Below are 25,223 nucleotides of genomic sequence, written 5' to 3' on the forward strand. Positions count from 1 at the left end.
GAAGCTATTTATCTCCACGGGGAATCCAAAGGGATAAAGCACAGTGTAAAGGGAGCCAGGAGCAGTTTTGGTGCCATTTTTCCAACCTGTTGAAGCTCCAGCAGTCACAGCTGGCTTTGCACGGGTGGATGGGCTGTGCTTATCACGGGAAGCACCAGCTGCATCCCACCCAGCTGCCTGATCCCCCCGCAGCCTGGTAAACCCAAGCGGGAGCACAAGCTGTGTGCAAACCCGTTTGTTTGCCGCAGAAAGGCTGCGATTCCTCCTACCCAACAGCAACAGATTGCTGTTTTGGGACGGGCGCCTCACTGCCAGCTGGTCCAGAGAGACTGGAAACAAACCATCTTCTTGTGGGCTTGCAACCAAGTCCAGCTGCCAAGGAGATCTCCAAAAGCTGGCTCCTTGCCCCCGGCACCATGTGGAAGTGAGACGGGGATGTTTCCCCAAATAAGGAACCAATATCTGCTGACCGGAAGGCTGGTTTCCCTTCACTGAGCCCCTCTGAAGTCCCTGAGCGTCAACCTGAGCCCTGTCCCCTCTCCTCCATCCCTCTAAGGGCCATCCCAGTGACCAAGAGATCATCCACCCGCTCGGTGCTGTGCCCAGGTCCTAGGACAATTAGCAGCTGTCTGGCTCTGCAACACGCATGAGGCATTTGAACAGCCAGCAGAGCCTCCCGCTTCGTGCCTGGGAATACATTATTGTGGCGAGATGAGAAAAATCATTATCCCCACACCTGGGCCTTTCGAGGGGAGCTCAGCACCCATCCATCACCCCCCCCAGCCTGCAGATGAGATGCTGGGCATGGAGGCAGCATCAAGGAGCTTGTCCCCTCCACCAGGATGTGCCCGCATGGCTTTGCCATTTGGGAAAGCAAACCAGATGGACACAACACTTGATCTCCCAAACTATTCATCACCGAAGTCCCGTCTGAATTTAAGATGATATTTAGTCTCTCAAGCTTCCAGATTGGGGTTCACCTTCCCCAGGCGCAGCAGGAGCAGCTTAAAGATGCTCGGGTTTGGACCACTAAGAGCCGAACCAGATCCAGGCTGCAGCATCCTAGGAGCGCTTTTGGAGATTAAATCTCCCAGCTCTGTCGGGTTCATGCCACTTCCCTATAAGCCAGCACGGCTCAGCCACCATCCAACACGTTTTCCATCCATCCGGCCCTCCCAGGAGGGCTGGCAGCCAACATCCCTCCACCTCCCAGCTTTTAATTTTTAAATAAAAACCATCCTGGCAAATACTTGCCGGGTGACATCAGCAGCAGGTGATTTATTGCATTCCCTCCGGGGGCCCAGGAGCGGAATTGCATTTGCTAATGCCTTGCCTTACGCCCCTGGCCCGGCTCCGCGTCCCGCTCCGCATCCCAGCTGATTGCTATCGATTTCCTTTGCTTTTCCGAGCCTCGAAAGAGTTCACGTCTAGACGTTTGCTGAGCAAACTTAATCAGTGCCTCGCTAATCGGCGTTTCTGGCCAGTAAATTTTCAGCTGATCGGGGTGGGGATAGCACATGCCCTCGAAAATCAAGGGATACCAAGTGCCGTGAAGGGTGAATCTGGAGGATTTGCAGTCCAGGGGATGCCCTGGAAGGAGGAGAGAGCCCGGAGGATGCCCAGGGAGGGTTCATGAGATCAAATACATCTCTGGTGCTAGAATGCAAAGCAATGTTTTCACAGGTGTAGGAGACACCTCAGAAAGCGGCAGGCACATCATCATCAGATGTTATTCTTACAGCAAGATGCAGGAAACAGAGCCCCTGCAAGGGCTTGTCTGTTTCTTTTTTTCCTTTATTTAGACAGCTTTTAACTCAACTAAGGAAAGAGAAATGCAGCTTTTCAGACTGCATTAGCCCTGCCCAATGGTTTTGGCAGTTTTTAGAAGTCTAGAGTTGAGCTGCAAACTGAAATATTTAAGACGTGTCAGCCCCGGCTCCCCGCAGGTGGCATTTTGAGAGCTTCTAGGTGCCACCATCCGCTGCCTGGGGACAGCCATGGAACTAGAAATGCCAAGTTTGATCTCTCATTCCCCCATCCCCATGAGCAGGCTGGGGAGGCAACAGCCTGGGAGAAGGAACAGCACTTGGTACCCAGGTCCCCTCGCACCCCTGCAGCACTGCCAAGCTCTAATGGGAGGTTAAGATGAATAATCACATTTTTAAATGAATTTAGGATGGTGTCTTCTCCAGCAGCTCCACTCACCTGTGCTGGTGAGGGCGACAGATCCGGGGTTCGGCTTAGGGAGGAGAGGTGGAAGCTGCTGTGGCTGGGGGTAGCAGGGACAGGCAGCGAGGAGGAGGAGGAGGATGATGAGGAAGGATGCTCGTGCTTGGCTGCCAAGTCACCCAGCAGCTCCGGGGAGGAGCTGAACACAGGGTCAGCCTGCAGCCTCTGTAATTAAGAGAAGGACTTTGAAGATGCAGCATTGGGGTCCAGCACCTCCTTTTCCCACTCTCCCCAGTATACATCCTGCCACATCCCAGAGTGACCCCTCTGCATCCCAGCTCCATCCTCTAACTCTTGGGCTCAGGATCTCACCCTTTGAGGGCAGAACTTTTGCAAAAAATAAAAATGAACCCTAAACCAGCCATAACATAAGCACAAACCAGACAACAACTTGTATTTCAGGCTTAGAGACAGGTCTTCCCTGTGCATCCCTAGGATTGCTCTTCACAGCCCCAACTGCCTGAAGGGAAAAACCAATGAATAAAAGAGGATAAAAGAGAAAAAAAAAGTACTATCATTTTAAAAATGATCCTTTACAGGGAGCACCTGTGCAGGCCCCATATGCCTCTGCTGGGGGCTGGCTGCTTGCAGCCCTTAAAAGAGCAAGGCAATAGTCTGTTGCTCTCTCTTGAGGTCTCTGCTGGAGGGGCTGCTCTGCACCAGCCTGCAAGGTAAGGGGGAGGATTTGGAAGGGGGTTAAGTAGGTGAACACCCCATAGAGGATCTTTTTCCTATAGCTCTGGGCACGGCTTAGCTGTAGAACCCTCTTTGCTGCGTGGTTGCTGTCTCACCAAGACCCTGCCTGCATTTTGAGCTTGTCCTAACTTTCTCCTGTCCTGGACAAAGAGGGTCTCATACTTTGGTGGCAGATAGAGGCACTAAGCTTCTACCTAGCGAGGAGGGAGGGGAAACTGAGGCAGGGTTGTGCTCTTTAGCAAAGACACCTCCTAAAAGCCATAGAGACTTTTCTCTTTTTGTTTCTATTCTAGCTCTTTGTTCTGTGGAGCCAAATCCTGTCCTGAGCAGACTGCTCTGCCCTTGTTTTGCTGGAATATGGGATCTCTGAGCCCCAGATTTGGGTTGTCCTACCTCAGTGGAGCAGGCACGGCTCTCTGTGGGCAGCGAGTGATAAGCAGACTCGGGCGTACGGTGCAAGTGGCTGGGGACAGGGACGTCCCGGGGTGGGGATGCTGCTGCTTGCTGGTCCCCGTCCTGGGCGCCGGTGGACACCGGTGTGGGTGACGGCTGCGCGGCAGGTGGCCGGTGCTCCCGCAGGGACACGGTGACGGCCAGGCGGCCGCAGTGCATGGCTGGCTGCTGGCTGCCCACCCGCAGCAAGGCCAGCACTGTGCTGTAGCGGTACCAGTCCTCGTCCCTTCTGGCCGAGAGCTTCAGCCGGGGCTGGTTGGGCCGGGGGTAGATGGCGAAGAAGGCTTCACCCACCCGCCTGCTCTTCCTCCTCATCCTCTCTGCCCTCCCGGGAAAGCGCAGGGCCTCGATGTGCAGCCGAACGTCGTGGTTCTTGTCGTTCTTGCAGAAACCTGCCCGGAGTGATGGTGAGGGGTAAAGCCTGGCTTAGGAAAGCTGGTGGTCCCAGGAGCATCTCCTGGGCTCATCCATCAGTACTGTTAGTTCTGCACTGTTTGTCTCTCTGGGACACATCTAGACCTTGGGGTGGGAGGTGTTTCCATCATTGACGGTGTTAGCCCTGCTATCCAAGCTGGACCTGACCCACTCACCACCCTAATCCCTGACCCTGCTTTGAGTCCAGCTCAAGGTTGTATTTCAGCACAAAGGTGTGAGCGTGATACAGGGGTCTGCAAGCCTGAACCAGCCTGAGCCATGCTCCTGTGTTACCACTGGCCCATCCCTGTGGCATCCGGCCTCTTACCTCTAGGCAGGGTGAAGATGAATCTCCTCCTCTGGAAGGAGTAGATCTGGTCGAGGTCGCTCTGCTCGATGGTGTCGGTGGTGCCGGTGCTACTCTGGACAACCTCCTCACTGTCGATGCGGAGCTGGATGCCAGCACCGGAGCCCTGCAGCAGCGGGTTCTCCACGGTGAGCCGCAGGGCGTACTGGCCGCGCTGGTTAAACTGGGCACTGACCAGCTCAAACTCAAAATCCAGGGTCTTCTCCTCAGCTTTCAGCCGCGAACGCTGCAGGGCTGGGAGGATGCGAGGCTCCCCGGCCATGGGGACAGAGGAGGGGTCTGGAGGTGACACCTCCTTGCTGGGTTTCTGCAGATCTCTGCCCTGGAGCAAGCTTGGGGCGGGTTTCTGAGCCAAGCTGGCTCTGCTGCTGCTCTCGCCTTCTCCTCTCCGGAAAGAAAATGCCTGGGGGTGTCCCTGGGTACGTGTTGACTTCACATCTCCACAGGCGGCTTTCAAAGGCAAGGAAATCCCTGTCCCTGAAAAAGCATCCTTGGTGCCAAGGGGAGATGCCGAGAGCTTTCCTGCCCCTGCGCAATGTCCTGGGCTTTGAACTCCAGTTTGTTTGCTGGGAAACCAGGTAACGAGATGCAAAGGGGTGGCTGCCTTCCAGGAAACAGCCCGGGATACCCAGGGTGGTGCTGAGCAACACAACACGTGTGTGTGTGTGTGTGCACGTACAGGGGGTGTGTGCATCCCTGCAGTGGAGACTCGATGGCTCCTGGAGCCCTTTGCCTTGTGAGATTAAGCACAAATGGGTCTGAATGTTGCAGAGGCTCCAGGAGATGCTGGTACAAGCCATGCTGGATGCTCCCACACGTTGCTGAACCCCATGGGACAATCCTGCTCCTCCTGCACCCACGTGCTGGATCTCCTGCTGATGGAACCATATAGCCAAGCCTGCAGCTGCGTTTTGGTGGCTCTAAGGTAAGTTTTTAGTGGCGTTTGCTGGGTGGAAAGTGGTTCCTCATGGGGTTGATTGGAACAGGATGAGCCTGGGGAGCAGCACTTGGATGTTAGATCAGCATTTACCCACCTAATCCTAACGCTTGGTGACTTTGCAGGCAAGCCCGAGGCAGAAACTGCCCTGTGACTTGGAAGTGTCACTATGAAACAAGCAGTTGATATTGCTCTTTAAATGCATTTGCAGCCTGCCCAGGAACACACTGTGCTTTTTGGGGTGAAGTCTTGGGTCAAAGCTGGCTGCAAAGAGGTTTTGGTCCACATATGATTCTGGCTGGTGCAACTGGAGCTGAGCTGCCTGCCTGCTAAACCTGTCACCGAGCCAGCTGAGCATCCAGAGGTTAGTCCCAGCGTGGATATTTTGGGACTGAGCTCAAGGGATTTGGTGCTCTGGGGTGGGCAGGGAGCTGGAATGGCACCGTCTGATCCTTGCCAGGAGCCCCCTGTCATATCTAATTCCCGCCTCGCCGCTGAGAATAGTGTGTTCCCACAGCTTTCGGGATGTTTCCCGTGAAACGTGAGCTGGGGCTGGGTGAGCAGGTGGCCCTTCTCTAAGACAGCTCTGTGCTCCATATAAAAAGCCACATTCCAGTCTCTTCACGCTGGTGCAAGCTTGAAACAACACGGTTATCCTCGGAGGGAGAGGGTTGGGGGATAAAGCATCATCTGAGACCCTGAGGCATAAGATTTTTTGCCTTTTTTTCTTTCTAGTATGTGAGAGAGTATGGGAGCAGTCCAGGGATCTGCAAGGCAGCCAGCCAAGACCTGTCTCCAAGAATCACTTTGGAAGTGTCCACGGGCAATGGACGGACTCGCTAAAAAGAAATCCTAAAGAGAAATTGGTAGTTCTTTCCCCTGATGGCTGGAAACCGCTTGGTGCTCCCAAAGCAAGGACAAAGTGGTGCCTCCCAGCCCAGGGGTGGCTTGAATTGAGCGTGTGATGCTGCTCTGAGATGTTGCACCTACAAAACCGTGGCAATCTGGGCTGTTTCCTCATCTCAATTAAAGCCCTGCCAGGCTCTCATGTGGGGAAATGGGAGCTATTTTATCCTTAACTAGCCTGCTTAATTCCCTTCCCGCCCTTGTGCAAACACATTACGGAGCCACCGCTAATGACAGCATCATCAAAGACTAATTTCTGCATAATCTAATCGAAGGCGCAGTGTGTTCGTGCAGCATTTTCCCAGCTGCAGGTCTGGAGGTGCCACCTCCATGGTGTTAACGTGACACCGGACACAGACAATCCTCTCCCTTGCCCGCCCCCGAAAACGAAATACCCGTTTCCACAGCTCTACTGGGGATGAGGCTGATTCATAAGACAGTGTGAGGTCTATTTATTTTGGCAGCCTGGGGATTTTTTGTTCTGTAAAAATGAAAGGTGGCCTTTGATGGCTGGAGCTCTGCCTGCGTAATGAGCTCAGGGTTTGGAGCTGGAAATCTACGTAATCGTGATGGGAACTGGGTGTATTTGGCCAAAGGTGGGTTTCTGCTGGCATCAGCTCTGTTTTTTTCCATGTAGAAGTCCTTTTCCTTAGGCAGGGTCCCCGGGGGTGCAGTGAAAAGCAGTGATTTGCTCACAGCTGCAGGGTTGTCCCCAAAACTCAGTGCTCCAGCACCTTCTCCAGTGTTAGGAGACAAAACAGGCTCAGAGCATCAGCGCACACAAGGTGAAGATGCTTCTCCAGAAGCATAAAAAGGGATTCAGGAGCATCTGGGGCTGCCACTGAGCTCCTGGTTCATCTGCGCCTTGCAAAGCTCTTCCTAACCTGGTCCCTGCCCCCTGGAAGGAGAGCAGCAAACCTTAGGAACTGCACATCCAAGGCTCACATCTGCTCTCCCAACAGTCTTTTTTTGAGTAGAAAATTCCCAAACTACTGGAATACTAACTTCTTGCAAGGCATTACAGTGCCTTGAGATGTTTTAGTAGTAATAAAGACTTCCAGGATTGTTGTGCATCTAATTAATGATCACTTAGCTAAGACCAGGATGGGCAAATGGGCATCACTGTAATATTGTTGTCTAGGGAGGAAAATCAGCCCTGTGACTCTGAATTTTAAGCTTTTCCTTCTCTGATAACCCTTTTCTAGTCCCTCTGCTGTCTCAGGAAGCACCTTTGGGAGCTGACAGCGGCATTTCTGACTCGAAAACAAACTCAGGGAGCAGAGGAAAAAGCCTGCAGGTCATTTTGATCAGTGTTACTACAAAGTTTTGGCTAAAAATTAAGCTAAATCTTCAACCTTGATTAATTTTCCTTTGCTTCACTTGCTGTCACGTGTGTGTATTTGTCCAGATTTGCTTTTTTGGTAAACTTCTGTCTCCTGGACTATATGTAACTGGTGGGAAGGATGCGTTGGCCAAGGAGCAGATGGATAAGGGCAGTGTGGCAAAGCTGTCTGTATTATTCCTGTCCTCACCCCTGGGGCAATGCAGCCCCCAGTTTGCACCCCAAAATGTTTTGCATCCCTTTCGCACCCCCTCTGGATTGTTTTCCCACCACCATGGTACCATCACTCTGCACCGATGGCACTTGCTGTGTAAAGCCTGGGCAGGATCCATCCGTCCCTGAGGGGAGGATGCTCTTGTGTTCCCAAACTTGCACCAAACCTAAACTTTCCTTCTGTCTTCTCACCCCTCCCAAGATGCACTGAATAAATGTAATAAATCTGTAAGATTTGGGCAAAGGATTGGGCTCAACTGATTTACACCAATGAGGAGCTGGACTTTTGATTTACACATCGGAGGAAGGAGAGATGATTACATCCCATGTTGGGGGACACAGCAGCATCTCAGTGCCCTTAAATCTTCGCAGGGATGGAAGGAGCAGCTCAGACCCAGCTGAGCAGGGGAAGAAGGGGGCTGGGTCGAGCTGCCTCCTCTCCCGAAAAGCTCTGCCTAATCAAAGGGAGAGCGGAGCACGGGGTTGGTTGTTTTTAATTTTCTAAAGCCCAGGGTGGCCCCCAGCCAAGGCCTCCTTGCGATGGAGGGGATAAAGTTCCCGGAGCCTCCGCTCGCTCCCCGCTGCTCTGAACTTTGCCTCGCAGCTCACATGGCCGCATCCGCGCCCGGCGCCCGCAAATAGATGCTTTAGACCCAGCTTAGCGAGGCCACGTTTCTCCTGAGACCTGCAGCAAGCCAAGCCTGTGGCTGGAAAAGGTAACTTTTTATTTTTCATCTTCTTTCCTCTTTTTCCCCAGTCTTTTTGTCATTGCTTCTTGCAAACTTGGCGTTGTGGGGGAAGCCAGGCTTAATAAATCTGCGGAGCTGAATGCTCCAGGTTGGAAATGCGAGCTTAAATCTGCAGCTTCAGGGAGGCAAAACATGCTCTGAGGGTGCAGAAGCCCCCCCAAAAATCTCAGCTCTCTCCTGAAGCAGTGATTTCACCTCCCTCTTTTGGGGGGTGGGGGGGGCGCATTTCTGGGTGATGCTTGTTCCAACCCCCAGCATCAGAGGAGCTGGGATGATGGGGTGCTCTGCCCTGACCCCCCCTCAGGGCTGCTTTCTGACTTTATCAGCAGGTTTTGGTACAATCCTGCAAAATCCTGACTCTTTCCCTGGCTTGCGGGGTGGGGGGGCTTCATCTGCAGCAGGTGCTTTGAAATGAAGTGGGGGGAAGGAGCCTAAAAATAACTTTAAATACCCTCCTTGGCTTCAATGTTGAAGCTGCTCTTGCTTTTAAAATGCAAAAGGGGCTTTGCCTTTGCCTTGCTCTGGTGTGTTTATGATCTCGGTGGTGGATTTATTATCTACAAGGCTCCAGCTTTGTAGAGGAAAGAGTTTTGTGAAGGGCTGGGGGGGTTCCTGGGCTCTCCCCGGGGTGGTGGATGTGGGGGTGCAGGTGGGATTTCGGGGAGAAGGGGGTTGATTTGAGGGAGAAGCGGCCCCACAATGTCTGAGCTGGAGATGAACATTGTCGGGGGGGTGTCTGGATGGGATGAAAAACTTTGTCTGGACTTCTCCCGGCCCCCGAGTGGGGGTTTTCCCAGAGGGATGGGGAGCCGGGGGCACAGGGAGTTCACCAGCCACCGGGCTTCCCGCAGTGGCTCATCGCTGCCATGAGTCGGGCGTCCTCAGCCCCCTGGGGACAGTGACTTCCCGGAGGTCCCAGCATCTGGCGGGATGGGGCAGGGTGTGGGTGGGCTCCTCAGCACTTGTGTTTGGGGAATCTGAGGACAGCAGGAGATCTCCATGCAGGGAAAAAAGCCCTGCTTTTTCAGAAAGATGAGGAAAGGCTTCAAAGAGCTCCAGGCAAGGACAGACTGGGGCGGCTTTGGGGCTTGAAGGGCTCCAAAGTCACCAGCAGAGGGAAGGGATGGGACCAACTGTCCCCTCGCCCTTCCCAGCAGAGGAGGAGTGGCTGCAAACCAACTTTTCTCATCTTGTTTTGGGGCTGGGACGCTGAATTTGGTGGACTTTGGGGGCTGAAGTTTTCGGGTTCTGACCTGAGACAGGGCTTTACCTCTCCCAAAGTCGCTAAATCCCCCCTTGGGAACGAGCATCTCAGGAGCTGGGTCACCAGCTCATCTTTGCTGATGCCCTCTGAAGCCACCCCAGTGTCACCTGGCTTTGCAGGGACAGCCCAGCAGCCACCAGTGCTGCTCCCGAATGGCAATTGAATTAGAGGAGATCTCACTTAAACAACTCTTCCCCCCCGCCGCCGGCCCAAGGGCTCCCTGAACAATTGTGAAATGAGATCTTTATCATTTTTATTAAAAGCTGTACACAAGGCATCACCATTAGGCTGGATGGGAGGAGGGAAGGGGGGTAATTCCCTTATGGCTCCCCCTCTTCTCTTCCCCCCACCCCCCCAGTTTAATTCGTAGTAGTGGGATGCAAAAGCTCCCCAGAGAGTGATGGATAGTGGGAAATGAAGAATATGTAGGAGCTTTATTGAACCCATCAATCTCGGGCGAGGCCGCTGCGATCAAAAGGCCCAGCCTGTTTCGGCAGAGGTTACGCGGAGGAGCAAAAAGATCAGGTTTCGGGGAAAAACGCCGGGCACGGGGGGGCTGCGAAGCCGGGGAGCTCTTGGCTCGGCCGTGGCTGGAGGAGCCAGCGCCCGCCGAGCAGGGTGGGGAGCCTGGCCTTGCCCTGGCTGGGGATGCTGATCCCGCTGGGGTTTTGGCACACCTGCCTCTGCTCCGCCGGGACATGGAATAGGGCATTAACCCTTCCCCGTGCCACAGTAAGGCTGGAAACCCTCATCTTGTGCTTCTCCATGGCTGAAATGCCCATCACCGGTGAGGTCTCTGCTCCAACACAGCACCGGGGCAATAGGAGATCCGTTGGGGTCCAGACTTGGGTGTCCCCACATCACAGCATCACTCATTACCTGGTGGTGTCCAGGAGATGGCTTGGAGGCTCTGAAGCATCTCCTGATTTATCCAGACACCTGTTTTTTTTGTGGATGGTGATCAGGATGTTGTCACCTTGCTTAGTGGACCACAAGAAGGGACCTTCCCCTGGTGCAGGAGAACATCTGTCTCATGAAGACGAGCGAGCTGGGCTGGAGGATTTGAAGAACAGCTGGTGCTGGGTCAGTGTTGACCCACCTTGGTCCCACACCCAGGCAGAGATGGGCAGCGAAGCCCTGGGGTATGGGTGTCCATGATACCCTGAGCAAGGATGTGCTGGAGCTTCTTGTTCTCATGCTGCCCAGTGTGGATTCAGGCTGTGACTTGCCTACTGGGGCTCCCTGGGCTTTTCTCTCTTTTCCTTCCTGCTTTTCTGCAGCCAACATGTCCCCAGGCAGCTGAAAATCAGGGCACCGACAAGGTGGCATCTGCTGGCTTGTTGGGAGGTGGGTCATATGGGGCAACGCTGCTGGGCTGGTGAGATGGGAGATCTTGCTTTCTGCTGCTTGCCCTTCTATGAGTGACCCCACGGGGAGCTAAGAAGGGGCACGGGCAATCCCACGGTGGCTTTTGGAGTGCTGCCATGAGCTTTAGAGGCTCTTTCTACCTCTTTTTACGGAGTGCTACATTCCTGGGAGGTGAGGTCAGAACTGCTTCCCCCGCACAGTTGATACCGGGGGGCTGGGACACGTGCTGGGGGGTTGAGGATGGGGTCTGGGGTCTGTATGAGTGGGGCTGGTGGGGTCTGTCCTTCCTCTGCTGGTGGCGAGCAGGGTGGTGGGGTCACTCTGCTGTGGGCCGTGTGTTGAGGCAAAGGAGATGGGCTTTCTCACTGAGTTTTGGCCATTTGGGAAGGGTAGTGAAGTTCCCAGCCCATGTCACAGGTCCTGGTCTAGAGGGAGTCCCTGGAGGGGACCCAAAGCCTGGCTGGGGATGTGCTATCCAGTGGAGCATCAATCAGGTCATGGGGCAACGTGGCCGTGGTGGCGAATGTTTGGCCAGAGATGGGGCCACAGCCCTGATTTGGGGAATCTCTTTGAAGCTGATGTGCTAGATCCATCCCAGACCCTGCTGAATGCCAGCTGTACAAACAGCAGCCACTCAGTCATCTCCCTCCTGCCTGCCCCCTCAGAGCCACCGAGCAGAGCTGGGGGGTTTGGTGACATCCCCCAGCTGTGGAACAAGGTGTCCCCAGGTCCTGGGCTGATTCCTGAGGCTTGGAAGCCGGGCTGGGCATCTGGGGACATCTTTGGGCACTGCCTATCCATAGCGATGGCAGAGGAGGCAGGTTGCAGCTTGTGCGATGTAGCTCTGGGACAGGAGCGGAGGGTGTGGGGCTGTCTGGGCCAAAGTCATCAAAACATAATGAGAAGAAGGACAAATGAGAGCATGTTGGGTCTGGCGCTGCGACAAATCCTTCTGCTTTTGGATGGCTGCAGAGGGAGAGGGGCTGAGGTTTCCCCTGGGGGAGGCTGGATGTTGGATGGGGGGGGTCTGATGGCACTGAGGGACGTTGGGGACACAGGTCACAGGTGAGGTCTCATCCCCATTTCGCCAGCCAGCCCATGCTGCCAAGCCCAAAAACTTGACCCTTGCGCCGGTTTTCGAGTTGTGTGCGTTAAAGCTGTAAAACAACCCAAACAAAGGCTGCAAGGCTCTCAGCATCCCCCGGCGGGCAGGGAGCGGCTGGGGGACGATTAGGTGTGCCCTAAGAGCTCGCCTTGTGCTGGGGGGGGACATTCATCCCTTCTCCCTCCCTCCAAGTCCAGATAAAAGCCAGATCCTTGGAGGCACAGCTGGGTTTTGAAAGCTCCCGGTCCCCTCCCCAGGCTGCGGGAGTGACTGAAGAAGATAAAGCCTCTTGGCTCGGCGCCTCCATCCTTGCTTTTCCAAGAACTCACCTCGGGAAATCCCGGCTGCTTTCTGCCTCCGGCTGCCTCTCGCCATCTCTCTCCAGCCCACGGAGAGGGGAAGGAGACGGCCATGGCCACCAACAGCTCCGCTGGGCTACAGGATGCTCTGCTGGACCAGGGCTTCGGTGGCACCGAGGACCTCGTTTCCGACTGGTACATCTACGAAACCATGGAGCCGGCGATGCAGCAGGATGAGTAAGTGTCCAGCCTCCCTGGTGGGTGCCACATGTCCCTCTGTTGTCACCCTGGGTGGCTTCTGGCCTGCCCCCTTTATGCAGAGCAATGTCCCCTGAGCAGCACGGCCAGAATTTATTCCTGGGTGAGTGGAAGGTGACAAAAAAGGCTTGTTTTGGCCTTCTAAAAATGCATAATTTCTTCAGGGTGTTTCTGGCAAGAACTGGGATAAATCCCACAGGGAGCATCTCCGCTATATGTACTCTCTTTTGCTTAACCTTCCCCGAAATTCAACGTCAAGTTCATGGTGTTAAACTGCTGCCCTGACCCCTCTGAAGCCCCCAGAGCTTTTTCTCGCATGGCGAGGGCTGCTCTGGCTCTGGGCTTCTGGGTAGGAAGACATGGCAGGGCTGGGATGCTTGGCTGGGAGGGGAAACTGAGGCACAGAGCGACGTGACGGTTTATCCAAGGTGTCCCACAAGGCTGGAAACTGGGCGTCCCAAGGCCCGTCTATCAGCATCTATTGTCCCTCTGTTGACTTAGTCCTCTGCGGGCGGGTTTTACACCGCTCAGTTGACTGATACCTAATCCCTAGTGCAAGCAGGAGGAGATCCCAGCGGTGACCAACCCAAAGGGTTTCTCTTCATTCTTCATCTCCTGCATTGTGAAACAGCTTTTGAAATCTCCTTGCCCAGCCCCAGTTTCCCCAGGCGAAGCCCCCCCTGCATGACCCAAACCTCTGCTGGAGACCTTCGGGTTATTTTCTGGGTGTCCTTCTTTGCAGCAAGCTGTGCTGGGTGAAGGGATGGGGGCAGCACCAAGGGGTTTACCCATCCGACGGCTCTTGGATGCTCTGGGTTTCAATCCTGAAGCCCTAGTGATACTAAGAAGGGCTTTTGGTATCTCTGTGCTCTCAATCTTGCGAGCGGGTGCCCTGGTTTTCCAGAGCGTGGGTATTTTGGAACAGCGGGAACTTCCTGGTCTATCCAAGGACAGCCGTTGGCAGGGAAAAAAACAAAAGGCAGAAATCAGAGCTTTGCTACTGTCAGCTGGTCCTATAAAGCCTTTTCTGTCAGGCTGGTGACAGCCTTGGACATATGATGCCACAGAAATCCTAATTTCACTCTTGCACCCTTCCCTACAGCCGTGCTCTGCCCTTTCTCCCATCTCAGTGCTGTGGGGTTTGGGGGGGCACATGAGGTCACCCCCTGTGACTTATGGGGCTCGGGGGGTTCTCCTCCTGCAAGTGATGGGGTTCTGCTCCCCAGCACAGGGTTTTACTGCCCGGTGTTGGGTGAAGGTGGCTGGGCACGATCCTGCCTGGCCTTGGGGAGAGGAGAAGGGCTGAAGACAAAGCAGAGATTAAGGGATGCAGAGGAGGCTAGAGAGCAAAGAAATAAAGCAAAGCCTGCTCAACTGGCCAGAACTGCTACTTTGCAGGTTGCATCCCTCAAAAAGACAGAGCCAGAAGAGGTATGGGTGTAAAAGAGGTAAAAAGGGGGTTCATCCTTGCTCACTGATCCCCTGGCATGGTTGTACATGCAGGGAGGGTGTCCAGCCTGGGGCCACTCCCCAGTACACACTGGAACACAGGAGGTTCCACTCAAATATGAGAAGAAACTTGTTCCCGGTGAGGGTGCCAGAGCCTGGAGGTTGTGGAGTCTCCTTCTGTGCAGACATTCCAACCCGCCTGGACACCTTCCTGTGTAACCTCATCTGGGTGTTCCTGCTCCATGGGGGGATTGCACTGGATGAGCTTTCCAGGGCCCGTCCAACCCCTGACATTCTGGGATTCTGTGTTATCTCTGTGATCATAAAGTCACCTCATGAGGGTGACTTCATTCCCAGTTAGTGATACCTTCTCTGGGTATCACACCAAAATCTCTACTGCCACCGTGTACGTGTAGCCCAACATCTTTGCTTTGCCTTTTTGGGACTGAATCCAACCACATGCTATTTTCCTCCCTTTTTCTAGCATGTTTCCCAACGCAATCCCAGACTGCGACCCCACCATTTCTCCCCGACTGTACCACATCTGCATGGCACCCATCTCCGTAAGTACCTGCCAGCTCCCGGGGGTGGGTTATCATATTCACTGTCTCCCAGCTCGTGTCACGTCCATCTACTCCCAAATATCAGGTCTGGGCTCTTCAGCTTGAGCTGGAGCAAGGCTTGAGCTGGGATGCTCTAACAAGGGACTCGCACGTCTCCACACTTTGTTTTGTGCCTGTAGCCAGTGGAAGGCTTTGATTTATATTTATTTTTTCCTGGCATGGTCCCTCTGAGGCTGTAACTCATCAGAGCAGGTTGAGAAGCACCTGTTTCAACCGTGGCTGGATTTAGGGGTTTGGGTGGAGATGGTATCTCCCATCACACAGCAGCAGGTCCCAGCCCCCTCCCTGTGTATTTATTGCTCTCTCCATTGGGTTTCACAGCTGGCTGTGCTCATGGGCTTGTCCTTGCTGGTGAAACGCAGGCGTCTCCACCAGAGCTGCTGGAATGGCGTCCCAGGACTGCTCAGGTACCCTGTACCCCGGTCCCCAGGGTCTCTGTCACCCTGCAGCCAGGCGGGTGGAGGGGTGCTGGGGTACAGCGCGGGATAAACCAGCTCTGGGGCAGTGGATGGGGGGAACAGGGTGATCTGACAGCTCATCCCTTCCTTGCCTCACAGCCCAGCCAACTTTCTGGAGGAGGAAGGCAACCGCGGGCTGGTGGCTGCAGTGTTCGGCATCTTGTTCTCCTCTCTGTGCGTGCTGGTCCTGGACAGGGACCCTCTGCCACTCATTGCCCAGTCCTCCCAGAGCACTCGGGGTAAGATGAGCTCCCTCCTGGGCACAACAGTCCTCCCTACCCAGGATTTGTGCAGCATCTCCTGAGCAGCCTGTTCATTCTGGTCCCTACTGAGGGTGTTACCTTCCCTTCTCTGTTTTTTCTCTCCCTCCTCTCTTCCCAATATCCCATCTAGAGTACTGGAAGATCCTGGCTTTGCTCTACTACCCTGCCTTCTACTACCCTCTAGTCGCCTGTGCCACTGTCCGACACAGGCTCAGCTACCTCCTTGGCTGCCTGCTGTCCTGGTGCCACTGCCTGGTCCACATCTGGCAGAAGGTGGATTGTCCCCAGTCGCCAAAGGTACATGTGTCCCACGGGCTGGGCAAGGAGTGGGGAGGCTGGTGTGGCCCAGGGTTGGAGGTGGCTTCCTCACCACCTCCTTGAAATGACATTAAAGTGTCACCTGTCCAGGCTGGAGTACTCTCACACGTGATATCTCCTCCCCAGATATACAGGTACTACTCCACGCTCTCTTACATCCCCATCATCCTCTGCCTTGTGCTTTTAAGCCTTTGGTATCCAGCCCTGCTCATCAGGAGCTTCACCGCCCAGGAGGAGACCTTGGAGAAGGAGGTAATGAAGATCTGTGGGGTGGTAGCATGGGAGAATCCCCTCCGATGCACCTGCATGGTTTTGGGAGCTCTCCTGGGGACTGGCAGAACTGGGGTGCTCCCAGGACACGTGTTCCCCACCCGGCACCGGGAGCTGCCTCTGCCGGCACAGGTCACAGCTCTGTTTATCTTGCTGGATTTGGAGAGGGAGTGAAAAAAAATCCATCTTTGAAGTAAACTTCTTAGTACAAGAGGCTTAAGGCATCAATGCATCCCATTCAGGCTGGGACTGGGGTCGCCTTGTTTTCCCGGCAGGCTGGATAATCCCCGGTCCTTTGGGAAATGCCAGGCTTTGGTGGGAAGAGAGGAGGAAAAACCTACTTCAAAACCAAAAACCGTCAGCCCCAGCGTGGACTGAAGTGACCCCTAGGTGCTTGCTGATGGGAAGGAGGGTTTTTGAGCCGTCCTACTGGTGTGCCTGGTTTTGGGGCTGCTTTGTTAGTGGGAACAAGGCAGATTTATTTCCACCTTTGCTGCAGTGGAGGATTTGCTGCCAGCATTGCTGCAACATGTTCATTAGCCAAACGGGGGCTGGGAGCACGTCACCTGCATCCCATGCAGAGTGCTGAGGGGCATTGTGCAGGTGATGGGTGGGTGGCCTTGGGTGACAGATCAAGGAGATCAAGGGGATGCAGATGCTCAGGAGTCACCTCTCCCTGTCCCCCACTGTGCTCAAATTGGGCTGTTTTCCTTCAGGTTCCGGGAAGAGGTTATTACAAGAAGTACCTAAAGGCTGTGCTGTCCAAACGCCCACAGAAGGGGAGGTAAGGATGGCACTTTCCTACATGTCGCCTGGGAGTGGGGACAGCACCTCTGGGCTGGCAGCACCTTCACAGCACAACGGGGGGCAGAGAGGGTCCCTGCTTTCCGGGGACACCCTTTTTCACCCTCTCCTTCCTCCTCCAGCTCCACAAAGCTAGACGAGAGCCTCCTCTCAAGGGTCCAGGCGTATTTACGCTCCTATATCTACACTCCAGAGGAAGGTAGGCTGGGGGCTGTGCTGCAGCTCGGCAAACAGGCTGTCCTCCCCATCCCCGGAGAGAGCAAATGCTTTTCTTGGCTCCATCCCCGAAGCATCTGCGCTGCAGCAGCTGCCGCTCGCCGCACGTGCGACACCTCGGCTTCGCGCAAACTGTTGCGGTTTGGGGTGGGGAGCTGGACCCCCCCCCACGGGAGCACGGGTGGGCTGAGGTGGTGCTAATATTGCAGCCTCGATGGTTGATAAGGAAATAAAATCCACAATAAGTTGATAAAATCCCTAACAGCCAGGAATGGGGAGCTGCTCCTCACCCTCTCTTCCTGTGCAAGAAGCAGGGGCTGTCCCGGGGGTGACACCCCAAGGGACACACGGCTGCGGGGACTTAGTGCTGTGGACACGCGAGGTTTCATGGGCTTTTGGGAAAGGAGGATCAACAGAAAGGAAATAATCCAGCTCAAGTATTGAGTAACTGCTCCTTGCAGGGTTTCCCTGGGGAAATCCCAATTAACATTTGACTGTCCTGTTCCATTGTCTCTTTGCTTTGGCTGCTGGATTGGGTGGACTGGCAACCTCCTCTCCTCTTCCCCCACCATCCTGCATCCTGAATCCTCTCCAATTCTGCATTCCAGGTTTCCGGATCCCGCTGAAGCTCGTCCTGTCCATCACCACGGCCGTGATCGCCGTCTACCAGGTGATGCTGAGGGTTAAACCCCAAGCAGACCCCCCCTCCACACCTTCTTGGCTGCGTCCTCTCAAGGCAGAGGAGCCGTGAGGTCATTGCCACGCCATAATTTTGGCTACGGGGATGGTATTAACGTGCCTCAAAGTATTACCATCCCTCAGCTGAGCTGCAGGAACCGGCCATGTGCTTCCAGGGCTCAGCCAGACTTAAGTGTTTAAGCCAAGGAGGTGGCTCAGGGATGGGACGCCGTGACCCGGGGCTCACGTGGCACATCTCCCTCTCAGGTCGCCCTGCTGCTCCTGGTCGCCGTCGTCCCCACCATCCAGATTGTGAGGGCAGGAATGACAAAGGACATTGTGGTCTTGTTGGTGCAGTTTGGTCTGGTGCCCTCGGAGAACCCAGCTGTCCCAGGGGACATGGAGAAGGAGCTCAATACTGTCAAGTACTACCTGTGGTCACTGGAAGGTGGGTTCCCAGCCAGGTCCTGCACCTATAGATGATTTTTGGAGGGTTTTGGAACTTACCGGAGAGATTTCTAACCCAGCGGCTGGTCCAGGAAACTGGTTGGTGATGGGGCAGCTTCCAAGGGGACTGAAAAACCAGCCGCCGAAGCCACAGCCGTGCAGACATGAAAGGCTTGAGCCTGGGGCCGTGCCAGGCGTCTCCCGGCAGCCGCGGCGTGCCAGGAGCACCGCGCCGCAGATACTGCCCTTCGGCTGCAGCCTTTTATATGTGCTGGAATCGAGCAGATGGCCCCCGACCCCCCTGGATAATTAAAAAGCCCTGGATACGGGGGGGTGTGGGGATGGCAGGGGTGTCTTCTCCCTCCACAGCACTACCTTGGGGTGCCACCAGCCAAAGGGGAGTCCTTCTTATGGCTTTTCTAGAGTCACCAACCCCCTCTCATCCTCTTTTCCCTCCTCTTGCTTCTCCCATCAGCATCCCCTTTTCTGTGACCACCTTCCCAGGCTCTCTCCACCGCACTGCCTGCTTATCATGGCTCACACCGTGATTTTTCCAGTGCTGAGCTAGCCTCACTCCTTGTATTTCCTCCACTGCTTCTCTTTCCCTGTCTCACAACTCACACCCACCTGGGCGATGTATCGCAAAGGGGATAGGGAGGGAAACTGAGGCACGGTGCCCTGCTGGGAGTACATCCACACACCTTCAATGTCCCTGAGCTAGGTTTTACAACAAAAACCCATATCTGGGGCTGTCTGCAGCCCTCACCCAGATGTCTCCCCCCTGCTTTTCTGCAGTCTGCTACATCAGCTCGCTGGTGCTGTGCTGCCTGCTGACCTGCGCCATGCTGCTGCGGACGCTGGCCATGCACAGGTATGGGCTGCTAACTGCTCCCCTGCCCTTGACCTTGGCACCCACATGGGATGCAGCCGTACTTGCTCTTCTTCCCCAGGACCAACCTGAAGGCACTTTACCAAGGGGCCGTGCTGGATGTTTTCTACAAAGCCCACATCCTCCGCCCATCCCGACGAGCCATCGTCTGCTGGATGAGCTTCGCCGGCTTCCAGACGGCTTTTGCCTGCCTGGGTAAAGGGTGCTGGGGGCTGGACCCCCAGATTTAAGCTTCTCTTCCCCCTTTCTTGCCCTGTTTTGCAAAGGAGGGGCTGCGAGGCTTTTGTTCTTCTTCCTAAACGAAATCTGTGCTTTGGTGGGGAAGACCACATGACAGGGAAGAAAAATGGGAGGAGGAAGGGGGAGCAACAACTCATTTTGGCTCAAGGCCAAATATTTGGATTTGAGAAGCTACTTTCAGATGGATTGTGGAGGTAGGAGCTGGGGAGCCCCCCAGGAGCTCCCTGCACCCCTTTGCAGGTTTTCTTGGCCATCCAGCGCTTGGCACATCCCCAGCAGTACTGGCTGCATCTCACTGTGCTGCTGTCAACCTACCTCCTGTTTAAAAAAGTCTTGGTTTTCAAGTCGTTAAAGCAAAGCAAGGGAGGTGAAGCACCGGTTGCCACAGCCGCTGCTGATCTCAGTGGGATTTATGATGAGCAATCAGAGCTCAGGCTGATTTTTATTATGAGGCATCATAGTTGCTGCCCCGAGTGATGGCTCTTCATGGTGGGGGTGATGTGGGGAACGATAAGAAAGGCTGAACTTGCAATTAAATCCCACGTGGAGCATTGTGTTTGGGCTAGGGGAGGCAGGAAAGGATCTCACAAGCTTTTTATGGGATTGAAATGAAAGACGTGGTCAGTAACGAGCACAGGTTTGGGGAATAAGAACAAAACTGCTTCTCCAACTTTCTCCACCATGGTTTCTCTCCTCATGTCTCTCCCTCCCAGGTCTCCTCATCCAACAAGTGATCTTCTTCATCTGCTCAGTGGGGTTCACCTTCCTCATTGTCATCCCGCTTCAGTCCGGCACGAACACGCACCTCTTTAAAATCATCCGCAACATGTGGTGAGCGCATGGGGATGGGAGACACGAGGGGGCGCCATGGCCGTGGTGTGTTTTGGGGTGCTCCTGTGTCTAGGGGATGCTCTGCCTTGGGCTCTTTCAACTTTTCTGCTGCCTGGGATGGTGTCTCATGTTTGGGATCCTCCTGGTGTCCAACCTGCCTCTTCCCTCCCACCCAGGCCCTTCTGGTTGACCTTGGTGCTTGCTGTCATCATGCAGAATTTGGCAGCTCATTACCAGTTCCTGGAGCAGCATCCCCTCCGAAAGGAGCTCACCAACAGGTATGGGGACGCGGAGGGGGAGAGCTGCTCCTCCTGAGGCCCAGGACCCTGGGATTGTGGTGGATTTGCACATGTCCCTGATGTGTGTCCTCTGTGCCACAAGCTTAGGGGGAAAGTCTGTGAGTTTGAGGGGTTTAGGTGGCGCTGTACTTTTGGAGAGTTGTCTTTAGATGATTTAGAGGTCCACAGTCCATTTGCAGCCTTGATTTGGGCGGGGTGAAGCTGGTGAGGTCTGTGCCCTGCTCCACCACCCCCATTTCAAGCCTCAGAGGAAGCCCAGAGCCCTCAGGATCGGCTGGACCCATTCAGATGCTGCCAGCTGATGGAGTCCCTTGCTCACGCACAGTGTCACTGCCTGAGTCACCTCCTCAGCCTGCAGACCAGGGTGGCAGATGGATCTAAATGTCCTTCTCCATCCAGCCAGGGCACTTCCAGCACCTCCATCACTTGCCCCGCAAAGCCGGGAGGCTGCTGGAGGCTCTCCTGGGTCCAGGGGAGCTGCTCCGCCATGTGTCCTCCACTCCAAACCCTCACACTCACACCGGGGCAGGTTTCTAAATCTTCGAGGAGAAACGGAGACCCTACGTGTGCTGGAGGCCAAGTTTTGGAGTCCTGATGGTGCACCAAGTGTCTCTCTGAGCGCCTGCACGGGTGTTTGCTCATCTCCGCATGGGATGGAGACACCTCAAGCAGGGACCATGTCTGCTGAGGAGCGAGGGAAGGGTGGGAGGATTATTTTGGCAGGACTTTCTGGCAGGGAAGGGCTGTTCTTCCCATCCCACGGCGTTTGTGTTCCTTACCCTTCCTTCTCCACCCACAGGCGAGCTCTCTATGTCGTCACCTACCTGCTCTTCCCCATCAACGTCCTGGTGGGTGTCCTGGCTGGGGTGTGGAGGATGGTCATCTCCGGCCTTTATAACGCCATCCACTTCTGCCAGCTGGACATCAGCCTGCTGAACCGCAATGTGGAGACCTTCGACCCAGGTAGGTTCCTCTGCAGCACCTCTGTGAGCATGGAGCTCCCAGGGGACATGGCTGGGGACATTTGGAGGTGCCAGGACCAAGGGTGGCTTCATGTTCTCGTGCTCTGTGCTCAGAAAGGAGCAGGTGGGACAACAGGAGCGAGTGGTTTCTCCTGCTCCCTGCTTGCTCCTGCTTTTCCACCCGTCCCCAAGGATGGGTGATGCCCTACTGGGGTCCCCTGGGTTTCACTGGTGGCCAGACCCCCAACCCATGGGCAGTGGACCTTCATCAGTTCTGCACTAAAGGCAGCAGGGAGATGAGCTCAGCCCTTCCTCTGCTTTTCCTGCTGGGATTTCAGGACCTGAGCACGTCCACAACCCTCCCCTTTGCTCCAGGGCAGGAGGGAGGCGGGAACTGTGAGGTCTGCCCCCCTTACATGTGTTTACTGTTGGGCTGTGTCCCTCCAGGCTACCACACGTACTGCCACTATCTGAAAATCGAGGTCAGCCAGTCCCACCCGGTGATGAAAGCTTTCTGCTTGCTGCTCCTCCAGCCAGCCGGGCCCGAGGGAACGCGGGGGCTTCGGGCCGGCGGCGTGGAAGAAGGTGAGACCTTCCCATGGCCAACCGTGGGGGGTGAAGGTCCATCGCCGGGGGGTGGCATGGGGGTGTCCTCGGTGGTTTTGCTGCTCCTCTAGAGATGCTGGTGCTGCCTTGGGGTAAAGGGACCATTTTGTGGTTCTGGTGTCCTCTCCACTTGGATGTCACCTCCTCTGTTTGGTGTGTGACCATCTCTCCATCCCAGGAGCTGCTCCTGTTCCTCTGCCCATGCAAGATCCCATCTGTTTTCACCCTAGGGTGCAGAAGGCATCTGGGCAGCTGGGGCTGAAAGCATCACGTGTGTCCCCCCATCTCCTTTCAGGCATCCAGCTGATGCAGCCCAAGAAGGCGCCGCCCAGCAGAGCCAGGTTTAAGCAGAGCCGAGCCCGCTGGTGGCTCGCCTACACCCTGCTCAACAACCCCTCGCTGACAGCCTGCCGGAAAACCGCCCTCTCCGACCCCACGGCCAACGGCACCCAGCTCAGCCCCCCCAAACCCTGACCTCCGGAGAGACCCCCACCTCTCTCTGCCTCCCACACATGCTCCTGCCCCATCCTCATCTCCTGTTGACTCTCCTCCTGTGCCAGCAGGAGTTTTGGGCACCTATCACCCCTCTCCAACCCCTGGTCCCTCTCCGGCAGTGCTGGGGGCTGGTTTTTAGCTCTAGGTCCATGCTGAGCCACCACCAAGGTCCAGAGGTGAAGATAAACGGATCACCTCTAAGCCTGGCCTGGACAGAGAGGGGTTGGTGAGCCAAGATAAACCCTTGGGGCAGCTCAGCAACATCTTAGGTGTCACTCCTGCAGTGAGCTCACAAGTTCTCGACAGCCACCTTCCCAGCCCGTGGCAAGGCAGGCATGAGTCCCCAGCACTAGGGCAGCAAGGAAAGAGGGAGCAGGGGGGATGTTTGCATGTGTGGAGGGATCCTGGACCAGGCTGGGCATGGGGAACCACCTGCCGAGAAGATCCCCACTGCCACCCCCATCCCCAGCTTCTCCCTTTTGGCTCTGATCCTGGCTGTCTGGCACCATACCTAACCCCAGGACTTATTTTTTGTCCCAGATTTTGTGAGAAAATCCCACAGCTCTGGGCCATGAGGTTGCAGAGCCCTTTGTTTTCTTCTCCCCATAATTCTCGTCCCCTCAGTGGCTCTTTCTGCCACCCCCTGTTTTATTTAAATCCAGCGACTCCCCAGGGCTGGTGACCCTCTGAGAGAGCTGAGCTTGAATCTGTAGAAAGCAGTTTTACACCTTGCTCGGATGTGCCGAGTTGGGGGAAGTTAATAAATCACATACCTCATTCCTACGCTCAGGGTCTCGTGGCCGTTCCTGAATAAGCCAGACCTCGCAGGAGGGACATGAGGACTATGGTAGCCTATATATATATATATATATTACATATTTTGGTGATGGTTGGGACTGACCTTGCTCCAGCCACATGGAGCAGAGGCATTGCAGTACATCTGCTTGACCTGGATGCAATGGGACCAAAATTGTGATGCCTCCTCCTCACCTTAGAGAAATTTGAATACAAAGCTGACCGGTTTGCTTTCCCATCGAAACGTCTGCTTCCTAAACTACAGGATGGGAACAGAAACAAGACGTTTTGTGGTTAAAACACCAAAGGTAGGTGTCCAGGCTGTTACTGGATCGCCTCTTCACATGATGCGTGCCTTGAAAATCCTGCCTTTGCTGTGGTTTGGGGCTGAGTGAGGCTGAGCTCTGTGCTTTGGGGTTTGTCTAGAGTGTCCTGGCATCTTCCTACAACACTGAAGCTCCCTGGGTGGGAGTCTGACCCCCTCCCTGCCCACCCGAGCAAAAGAGGGTGGGTCTCTGCCTTCATCTGCTGCCCAAACCACCACCCGCTGCGCTTGGATGCTGCAGGCCTTGTCGCATCCGCTGCCCTGACCGGTTCTAATCGTCTTGGATTAGCATCTGGCACTTAGTACAATGTCACCAGGCTGGGTGACAGCAGCGGTGGTTTTTCTTTTTACGACAGCAGGAGCCCAAGGTGCAATTCCAGCTGTTTTTTCCCGTGTTTGCGTGCTGGGGTTTGCGTGTCTGAGCGCAGGACAGACGCGGTGCTGGGTGTCCCGTGTGTGCCGGGTGAAGGGTTGTCCTAATGCCAAGGCTGAGCTTTCCCTTGCAGCCCATCCCATCTCCAGCCTCCCAGGCACTGGGGCTTTGAAGGCAGCCTCATAATCCCTAAAATCTTGCGCAGCTCCAGGCTACGGGTGGAGCTGGATTTCAGCATCTGTTTACACAGAGGCTTCCTGGAGATGTCTTGGCTGGGGCTGAGATTAGATGACAGCCCTAGGAGGAAGACAGGGGGTGGCTTCATCCATTTGCTTGTTTTCTTTTTATTTGACATAAGCAGGGTGCCCTGGGGGTGAACTGAGCTGTTGTTCTTCATGGTGGCTTCTCGTGTTCTCTCTAAACCCTCAACCATGGGATAGCTCTGCCATGCGCATCCCCAGTCCCCTCCACCCAACCTTGCAGTGATGGTTCAAGGACCTGATCCAGCTGAAAACAGCCCTTAACAAAACCAAAAAAAGCCCACGTAGGGAATGGGAATTGAGGTCTGGGTCTTGCTGTGAGGGACAGAGAGGAGCTGATGGGGGTTGTGGCATCCTGAACTTGGTGGCCATGGTGAGTGGGGATGGTGATGCCAAGCGTGGGATCACCTGCAGCATCCAGCCCAGGAGCTGTGCAGCTGTCCTGCTTGTTATGGCTGAGAGGTGCTTAATATCGCTTGTCATTCACCACACAAGCCATGAGTAAACTGGGCAAATGCAGAGGAATTCACCTTTCTGGAGACAAAACAGTCAGGCAGCAGCAAAGCTGGGGGAGCAGTGGCTCTGCAAGGCAGGGAGAGACTGTCAGGCATGGTTTATGCTACTGGGACACTAAATCTTGTTTTTTTAATTCTTATCCTAGACTCCAAACCTTGTTCCCAGCCGAAGTTGCAGGAATAAGCTCCTGTACCCTGCTATTTCCAGGCAGACAGGGAGGGGAGGATGTTAAAAGTTGTCTCCTATGAAAGGAAAACCAAAACTCTCGTTAGGGCCGTGATGTTTTTCATCCTTTTTGCCTGTAATGGGAAAACTATGTGCCTGCTTGTCAGCATCAAAGGCTGATCACGCAATGACCTGCTAGCTGTTTTGGAGCTGTTTTGGGGTTGTTTATGGGCCACATCCTCCCTCCGTGGTCACCGTGGGGGGGATGCTACAGCATGGGGAGGGCTTTGGGGTTAAAGGGGGTTGGCAATGAGCTGTGGTACCCCAGTTGATGCTGAGTC

The 25,223-nt window shown here is 54.9% G+C and overlaps 2 protein-coding genes across 2 annotated transcripts in view; one reads left to right on the top strand and one right to left on the bottom strand.

Annotated features, from left to right (window-relative positions):
• Positions 1 to 4,421, bottom strand: part of CCDC33 (coiled-coil domain containing 33) — a gene marked incomplete at both ends in the record, with an annotated part of 34,052 nt that extends 29,631 nt beyond the window's left edge. The window contains 3 exons of the mRNA XM_080351592.1: positions 2,206 to 2,394; positions 3,319 to 3,770; positions 4,121 to 4,421. Coding sequence (XP_080207718.1) covers positions 2,206 to 2,394; positions 3,319 to 3,770; positions 4,121 to 4,421 — 942 coding nt within the window. The remainder of the gene's footprint in view (positions 1 to 2,205; positions 2,395 to 3,318; positions 3,771 to 4,120) is intronic.
• Positions 4,422 to 12,454: 8,033 nt separating this feature from the next.
• Positions 12,455 to 22,427, top strand: STRA6 (signaling receptor and transporter of retinol STRA6; the record flags this gene model as incomplete). Its single annotated transcript, XM_080351130.1, has 17 exons — positions 12,455 to 12,579; positions 14,534 to 14,612; positions 14,994 to 15,079; positions 15,230 to 15,369; positions 15,524 to 15,690; positions 15,838 to 15,963; positions 16,698 to 16,765; positions 16,908 to 16,984; positions 17,610 to 17,671; positions 17,947 to 18,127; positions 18,922 to 18,997; positions 19,077 to 19,210; positions 19,969 to 20,086; positions 20,263 to 20,364; positions 21,185 to 21,348; positions 21,795 to 21,932; positions 22,249 to 22,427. The coding sequence occupies 17 exons, from the start codon at positions 12,455 to 12,457 to the stop codon at positions 22,425 to 22,427; spliced, it is 2,022 nt and encodes a 673-aa protein (XP_080207256.1).
• Positions 22,428 to 25,223: the final 2,796 nt, after the last annotated feature.

The sequence above is a fragment of the Nesoenas mayeri genome (assembly GCF_963082525.1).
Source record: "Nesoenas mayeri genome assembly, chromosome: 11".
Taxonomy (NCBI): Eukaryota; Metazoa; Chordata; class Aves; order Columbiformes; family Columbidae; genus Nesoenas; species Nesoenas mayeri.